Source organism: Dichomitus squalens (genome assembly GCF_000275845.1).
Source record: "Dichomitus squalens LYAD-421 SS1 unplaced genomic scaffold DICSQscaffold_6, whole genome shotgun sequence".
Taxonomy (NCBI): domain Eukaryota; kingdom Fungi; phylum Basidiomycota; class Agaricomycetes; order Polyporales; family Polyporaceae; genus Dichomitus; species Dichomitus squalens.
In genome coordinates this window covers 783,078-789,695 of record NW_006766888.1, presented here as the reverse complement: position 1 = coordinate 789,695, position 6,618 = coordinate 783,078, and the positions used below count along the sequence as shown (strand labels likewise).

Sequence of the window (6,618 nt, the reverse complement as noted above, 5' to 3'; positions counted from 1 at the left end):
TGAGTTCTCGCTGGTTTTGGAGGTGTTTCCCAGACACGCTCCTCTGGGTCGGCATCCATCTCCATTGTGGCAAGTCTCTCGCAGCGTTCCTGAAGGCCATCGGTTTCACTCCCCCGCTTATGGATGGCCGAGACATTGGACAGTTTAAAAGAAAAATTGGAACTGGCAAGAACTTGGCAATTAGAAGGCGGGTTCGTGGCCGCTGAAGGCGAGCCCGAGCTCGAGCAGCGAGCAGCGAGTGGCGGACGGCCGGCCGACCCGGCGGTTCATGTGCCCGGAAGCTCCGACGTTGATGTCGCCTTGGCTTGACCCAGGGTCTGACCCCAAGGGGTCTGACCTGGGTCAAGGAGGGGTCTGACCCGGGTCTGACCCAGCCGAGCACATGTCTGGCTCTGTGGGTACGTCATCCGAACCCAGTGTATCAGACTGCCTTCTCCACAGCACACAGCCGTCCGGATCCCATTGGACCGCACTGGGCGAACGGGCACTTCAATCTGCAGGCCTTAGATCGACATGTTGATCTCTGGGGGACTTGTGGGATTCTATACAGGACGTGACTAAGAATCTATCCAAACGACAATGCGATTCCAGCCCAACCCTCTACAAACCCTCTATAGGTGCACTCAATATCTGCGGATTTAGCGAATATCTCGCATCCAATCCGTTCCTTTCCGCAGTTGGGGAATTGAACGCCTTCCTCTGTAACTCTGTGCAGTGCCAGGTGTGCCGCGCGACGTGGGTATGATGAAGAGGTTTGCGTGTTTGCGGCGGTTGGGTACACCCGAAAGGAAGACGCAGGTCGACGCAGCCTTCTTGGATCTAAGCGGGGTCGAGAGACCGCGGGCTTGAGGATACGAGAGGTCGTGGGTTTCCATCTTCACCTCTTATCTTCCCCGATGGCCATGTCCAGCCCGCAACTAGGGCAGACTGGTCTCGGGAAATCCGGCTGGAAATCGGAGAGACGATGACTGGAAGACTCGGATGTCAAGTCCCATGGTCTCTTTTGGCTCGTCACCGACGATCGTGACGACACTAAGCATGACCTGGGATAAGGAGGAAGACTTCCTTTGTCATCCAATGAGGGCCTTTCGTAGGTCGCAGTAGGTGAGGCGAACTGTATGGTCGTGGAAGTAAAGGCTAGGTCCCGTGAGATTCGATAATCCTTCACGCGGATCATGATCACTAGCGGAGGTATAGCCTATAGCCAGACTCATTAGTGCCTGGGTCGAACTCGAGGCTGACATGATGTACACTGACCTGCAACTGGCCTAACATTGGTAATAGCGCGTTCTGCATCGGGGTGCTTGTTCCACACGCCACAATGGTCAAGAGAGCGACGATCCCATAGGGTAGTGCACTTTCTATGATCATGGTGACGACAGAATCGTACATGTGAGCAACGCGGCTGCTGAAAGTCTGACGCCTATACAGGCACAGTCGGACAATGATCGCGACAGAGAGAACGACGTTGATGGACAGCGACAAGGTCAGATAAGCCAGAGAAGGAATTGTGGTCGTATTGGTCCATAGGTTGTCCACAAGTTGGCTGATGTTGGGAACGCAGAGGGATCCGACGACTAGGGAATGCGTCATAAAGCTTGAGCAGGTCAAGAAATTCGCGAAGACATACCGATCAGAGAAACCAACATCGCGGCACTCATGAGATTCGCCCATATCGAGGACGAGAAGATGCAGCAAAAGCGATACAGCTGAAAGAGTGCTCAATTAGATGAAAGACGACACGTTACGTGTGGATACGTACCAGCATGCCATCCGCACACCAATTGAGGACCACGTAACTGAAACTTGTGTCAGCTACGAAGTGTCGCATATATGTGCGAGTGCTTACATTGCTACCGTAGCGAGACTTGGGGCATCCCTCGAAGTAGACAGAATGTACGTGTATGGGCCCCCATCAGCATTTCGGTGGATGATGAACGCTCTGTGGTTGAGCCAAGTCTGGAGGCAATACCCGACGGTTGCAAGCAGGAAGAGTACAGTGGCATATGCCAACAAGCCCAAGTGCGGCGTAGGCGGGATCCCACCCATTCTGGAGGGATAAGGAAAGAAGTGGAGTCGCACAAGCCATATAAAGAGGACGAATTGAGTCCCTGCGTCAGGAGATTGAAAGTGAGTCGCGCCAAACAGGTGAACTCCGGGGTTCATACCGTAGGTAAAATTGGCCAGAATTGTCCCAACCATATTTGCAGTTTCGAGTGGGACCTGATCGAGGTTTTGTTCACCGGAAACGGTTGGTGGCATTGTCTGCAGGTCGTGGTGTGAAAAAGGCAGCGCTGAAGAGGTGATATTGCCGGGCTCATGCACTAGGGCTGTCCCCGCATTTATACGAGGCGAACACAATCACTCACTGCTCGACGTCGGCGGATGACCATCCAGATACTCTGTTATCTCGTTTCACGTCATCCCCTATTTCCACCATACCCTTTCACAGGTACATATGCCCTCGCTGCTGGAAACACCATACGGGGCGGGAAAGGTGAGCCCCTTGTGGTAACTGAAGGAGGGGTTGCGGATTCGACACGCTGGCGGAGCTGTAAATGAAACCTTAAACGACGCTCATCGGACTTCCTGTGGTACAATGAGTCCAGGTTGCGTCGTTCCGGAAGGACGAAAGAGATGTACTACACTTACTGGGACTATCGCTAACTGGGCGGCGTAGCGCCCACATATTTGGATCCAGAAGTTGCATCAGACCTACCAAATTGATCATTGGCGGTAACAAGTACTCATCAGAGCTGTCCTGTTGAGGAAAGGCCACCAAATTGTCAGATAGCGCCGCCTATGCCTGTAGTTCTTCAGCCTTGCTGCATGCTAGCACAGTATGCCTGCTGTCATGTTAACTTCGTGACATTGCCTAACCTTCGCCATATTTGCGAAAATGCCCATACGCTCTCCTCATCCCGCGGAGAAATAGCACTATCACGTCCTAGTTCTATCGATAGCGTCTTGCACGCGTTCAAGCCACATATGCAAGATATCCAGCTGCAAGGCGGCGTCATGATCATGCTCCTGCTCCGTATCCTGTTCTAATTCTAGTACGAGCGCTAGATCAGAAAACCGCCTAGAGCGATTTTCAGGGAATGACTTGCCTTTTTCCCAGTCCATAAGCCGCTTGCGCAGCGGCCGCAGCAGCGAGCTTTCCACGTTGTTCAGCGAGTCAGCATCACGCACGCCACTCTATCCGGGGGGTCAGCACAGCTGAGAATGGTGGCTTCCACGAATATGCTGGAGCGCACCAGGTTTTGCACGTCCCTGAGCAGAAGCACGTAGTAGAACCCGAGGCATTCGACGAGCCGCAGCGCCTCTGGGCTTTCCAAGAAGTCGTCTAGAAGGACTGAGTCAAAGAGGTCTGGAGGCTGCGGTCTCAGGACCAAGGGGCCAAAGGCTGTAAAGAGGTGCGGGGAAGCGAAGATGTTCTTATCGCTGCTAGTAAGCCCCTCAAGGACCGCTTCCTTCAGTAACCCAACCGTAGCAACGCGCATCTGTGCGGGTAGATCTACGTCGCTCAGGAGGTCCTGGAGGAAGCGGGAGCGTAGAGGGGATGGTGACAATCCGAGGACAAGTGAGATGGCCCGGAACGTGTAGTGCCTGATATCTGGATCCTGGTGATTGCTGGCAACGTGGGGAAGTAGGTGTATAAGAGGGGCTGTGAGATCCGCGTTGAGCTCTGGGCGAGGAACCGCGGCGCGCAAACGCGCCAATGACGATATGAGAATGTAGAGGACTTCGTCAAGGGAAAAATTTGACTGGATGCAGAAGATGATGGTGGGGTAGAAGGTAGTCAAGGTAGACATCGAAAAGGTATAAGAGGGATCGTGTGCCAGAAGGACAAGAGAAGCTAGACTAGGGTGCGATTCATACTTGCTTGTTGTGGCTCCTAACGCATGGAGAGCCCGCTGACAGGATGTGAGCCAGACCACACAACTGATGTTCGGGTGCCACTTACCCAAGTACTCGTAAGGACATCCTGTGATCCCGACTCAGAAGACGCCTCGGATTGAGGTACTACCAATCTGGAGAAGTGGATCATAAAAGCCTTCCGCGCAAGGTTGCCATAGGTGGCGTTCGCGAATGTCTCGATAGCGTCCTGTATGAGAGATTGCAGCGATATCTAAACTATAACGGTGAGCACATGTCGAGGGAACTTGTGGACATGTATCGTATATTATCACCTTGGTTTTCTCGTCGGCACCATTCGACAAAGCCAGCGCGAACTCAGAGATGGCGACCACAAGCGTGCGGCCTTCGTGAGGTGTGGCCGACTGACCGGCGAATTGAATAGCCTGATTCAACTCAGACAACCGTGATGCTAATGTTTCCTCAGGAGACTTCTTCCATTTAGGGAGTCGAGGAATGGCTGAAGGCTCGTGAGCTACTGACTGCGTGCGAGTGGCGGAGATAATCCTACCGACGGCATAGGCTCTGATGAGGCGCGCAAGTTGGAGCGCTGTGGACGTTCGCGGCGCCGTTCTACCGTGCTCTTCGTCCTCGCCTGTCTGCATGGCTCGGTCAAGGCTTTCCACGACTTCCTCCACCGCCATGACGACTTCCTTGGCGCTACAGTCCTGGGACATGAGGCCAATGAGGTCGTCCGCACTACTCTCGGGGCTTGAGACCACAAGTGGAATGATAGTAAGGGGTTCCTAGGCAAGTCCGGCATGAGACGACCCGGGTCTAAGGACCTGGCTAAAATTGTAGACTCACAAGCGAAGACGCGCACCCACTCTGTTTCACGGCATCGACAATGCTAGCAAGGTTATGCTTAGGTTGTTCGTCGTGCACTGCGGTGGTTATGAGGCTAGTCAGCGCGATTCCCGGATCCTATTATGCTGTTTCAATCAATGCAAACCCCGCTGAGTCCGTCTGTCCAAGGATCGCATTCGACCTACCTCATCGACCTCATCGTGCTGAAGGGAAAGGATATCATACAACGTTCTCCCTGAAGCCATGATCGCAAACAAGATGTAAATCAAGGCTACGAAGGAATCCCTTCGCCGGTTTCTGATGGTTCCGGAATGAAGCGATCGCCGTGGCGGTTAGCAGAAGAGTTGGGAGGCAATAGACGCCCAGATACACGCGTTCATGTGCTGGGAGCGACTGTCAGAAGAACACCAGATTCTGGACATTTTTAAATCTCCATGCAGTACACTCAGTCCAAGACTTCGACGTTATCCGGTGTCAACCTGCTCCAGCACTCCTCCACCATCTTACAACTCCATCCTCTCCACCAGTTACATATGCGCCTGCTGTGCCGTGGGCGGGCGGCTTTGGTCTCCACGAAACGGACCACACCTCACCCTGCTCCTGCACAGTGGAGACTGCCGCTCTTGCGCCGATGTCCCAGACTTTTGTGGTCTTGTCCGCGGAGCCAGACACGGCAAGCTTGTTATCAGGAGAGATGTCCGTGCTGAGGACCCAAGAAGAATGACCACTGAGCGTAGCGACGGCTCCGGAACCAGGCTTGCCAGAAGACGATACGCGAACGTCGTGCAGAATTAGGCGTTTGTCTTCCGACGCAGAGAGGAGCAGCTGTTTGCGGAGTACGACGGTGAGACGAACGTGCGTAACTTCAGCAGGATACATGCGTACAGTTGAGTCTGCCGACCAGGCAAAAGACCGGACGGCCATAGCATGCGAGCTGTATGCAGCTTGGATTGAACTCGATGCGACGTCGAACACGAATATCTGTCCTGCTTCGGAGGACATGGCTACTCGCGACCCATCTGGGCTCTACAATGCACACAGTGAGCCTTTGAGCCTTGGCACTGAGAGGGGCGCGGGAAAGAACGCGGTGGGCAGACACCAACTCAAGTCAGCCAATGACCCACATATTTGCAGTGCATTCCAAACTTGCTGCGTCCACTTGTGAGCGTCGCACGTCGTTCTCCAAACGATCCAGGTTCTGCGGAGTGGATGGTGACATTTCCGGAACCGCCTGTGGAGGCATACGTTCCGCCTCGTGGGTTCAATGACACGGACCATGCTATATGCGCAGGGATAGTTGGCAGGACGGGAGAACAATGTGACATTCCAGTTATATGTAGCGAAGGAACAGCGCGCTTGGTATGAGGACGGACGGATGCGTCAGGAAGATGTTTCACGTACATGGCTCTGTCGTCTCCGCTCCTGGACCCCTGGCATAGCTCTCGAACGATCCCTTCAGTTCCCCATCCTCAAGATCCCATAAGCACGTTAGACCTTCAAGCGTGTTGTACAGGGCGAGCTTTCCGGTTGGGTCCACGCTGAGCGAGACGAGGCCGAGAGTGTGGGGTGGCCGTGAACGCGAGACTTGGCCAGAGATCGAGTCCCATTGCTTGATTACACCATCGGCGGAGATGCTCAGTACAGTGTCCGCGTTTGTCCAGTTCACAGCCCAAACTGCGTCCGAGTGCGCTGCAGCGGTAGTGTGTGAGTATGTATACCAGAAATTGAAGACGCGACGAGACGTACGTTCTGCACCATCATGCGCGTGGAGAAAAGCAAGACTCTAGATGACCCTCGTTGAAGCATAGAGACATACGCAGAGGTTCCCATACGTACCATGGAAGTTACTGTGCGATAGACTAGCTATAGTGAGGGCTACAGAGAAATGGATAG

General features: G+C 53.8%; 3 protein-coding genes across 3 annotated transcripts; all 3 read right to left on the bottom strand.

Moving 5' to 3' along the window:
* Window positions 1-529: 529 nt before the first annotated feature.
* On the bottom strand, window positions 530-2,049 carry DICSQDRAFT_101821 (uncharacterized protein; the record flags this gene model as incomplete). Its single annotated transcript, XM_007363444.1, has 5 exons — window positions 530-1,198; window positions 1,258-1,577; window positions 1,631-1,709; window positions 1,763-1,799; window positions 1,850-2,049. 5 exons carry the CDS (start codon window positions 2,047-2,049, stop codon window positions 878-880), a joined length of 957 nt encoding a protein of 318 aa, XP_007363506.1. The 3' UTR covers window positions 530-877.
* An 859-nt stretch (window positions 2,050-2,908) lies between these two features.
* On the bottom strand, window positions 2,909-5,035 carry DICSQDRAFT_82183 (uncharacterized protein). The gene is made up of 8 exons (XM_007363443.1): window positions 4,911-5,035; window positions 4,726-4,842; window positions 4,430-4,664; window positions 4,194-4,378; window positions 3,968-4,132; window positions 3,258-3,917; window positions 3,111-3,198; window positions 2,909-3,053 (listed from the first exon to the last, which is right to left on the bottom strand). Exons 1-8 carry the CDS (start codon window positions 4,968-4,970, stop codon window positions 2,941-2,943), a joined length of 1,623 nt encoding a protein of 540 aa, XP_007363505.1. The 5' UTR covers window positions 4,971-5,035; the 3' UTR covers window positions 2,909-2,940.
* Window positions 5,036-5,164: 129 nt separating this feature from the next.
* Window positions 5,165-6,579, bottom strand: DICSQDRAFT_82178 (WD repeat-containing protein 61). The gene is made up of 6 exons (XM_007363442.1): window positions 6,562-6,579; window positions 6,472-6,508; window positions 6,127-6,414; window positions 5,850-6,004; window positions 5,611-5,751; window positions 5,165-5,550 (listed from the first exon to the last, which is right to left on the bottom strand). The coding sequence occupies exons 1-6, from the start codon at window positions 6,562-6,564 to the stop codon at window positions 5,200-5,202; spliced, it is 975 nt and encodes a 324-aa protein (XP_007363504.1). The 5' UTR covers window positions 6,565-6,579; the 3' UTR covers window positions 5,165-5,199.
* Window positions 6,580-6,618: the final 39 nt, after the last annotated feature.

Excerpts from the sequence above, each read along its gene's own strand:
- DICSQDRAFT_82183 (XM_007363443.1), bottom strand. The coding sequence starts at position 4,970 with ATGGCTTCAGGGAGAACGTTGTATGATATCCTTTCCCTTCAGCACGAT. Across the intron at positions 3,199-3,257 it reads TCAGGGACGTGCAAAACCTG|AGTGGCGTGCGTGATGCTGA; the intron begins GTGCGCTCCAGC and ends CCCCCCGGATAG. Across the intron at positions 3,054-3,110 it reads GCTTATGGACTGGGAAAAAG|AATTAGAACAGGATACGGAG; the intron begins GCAAGTCATTCC and ends CGCTCGTACTAG.
- DICSQDRAFT_82178 (XM_007363442.1), bottom strand. Across the intron at positions 6,415-6,471 it reads CGCGCATGATGGTGCAGAAC|CGCACTCGGACGCAGTTTGG; the intron begins GTACGTCTCGTC and ends CTACCGCTGCAG. Across the intron at positions 5,752-5,849 it reads TTGGAATGCACTGCAAATAT|AGCCCAGATGGGTCGCGAGT; the intron begins GTGGGTCATTGG and ends TGTGCATTGTAG.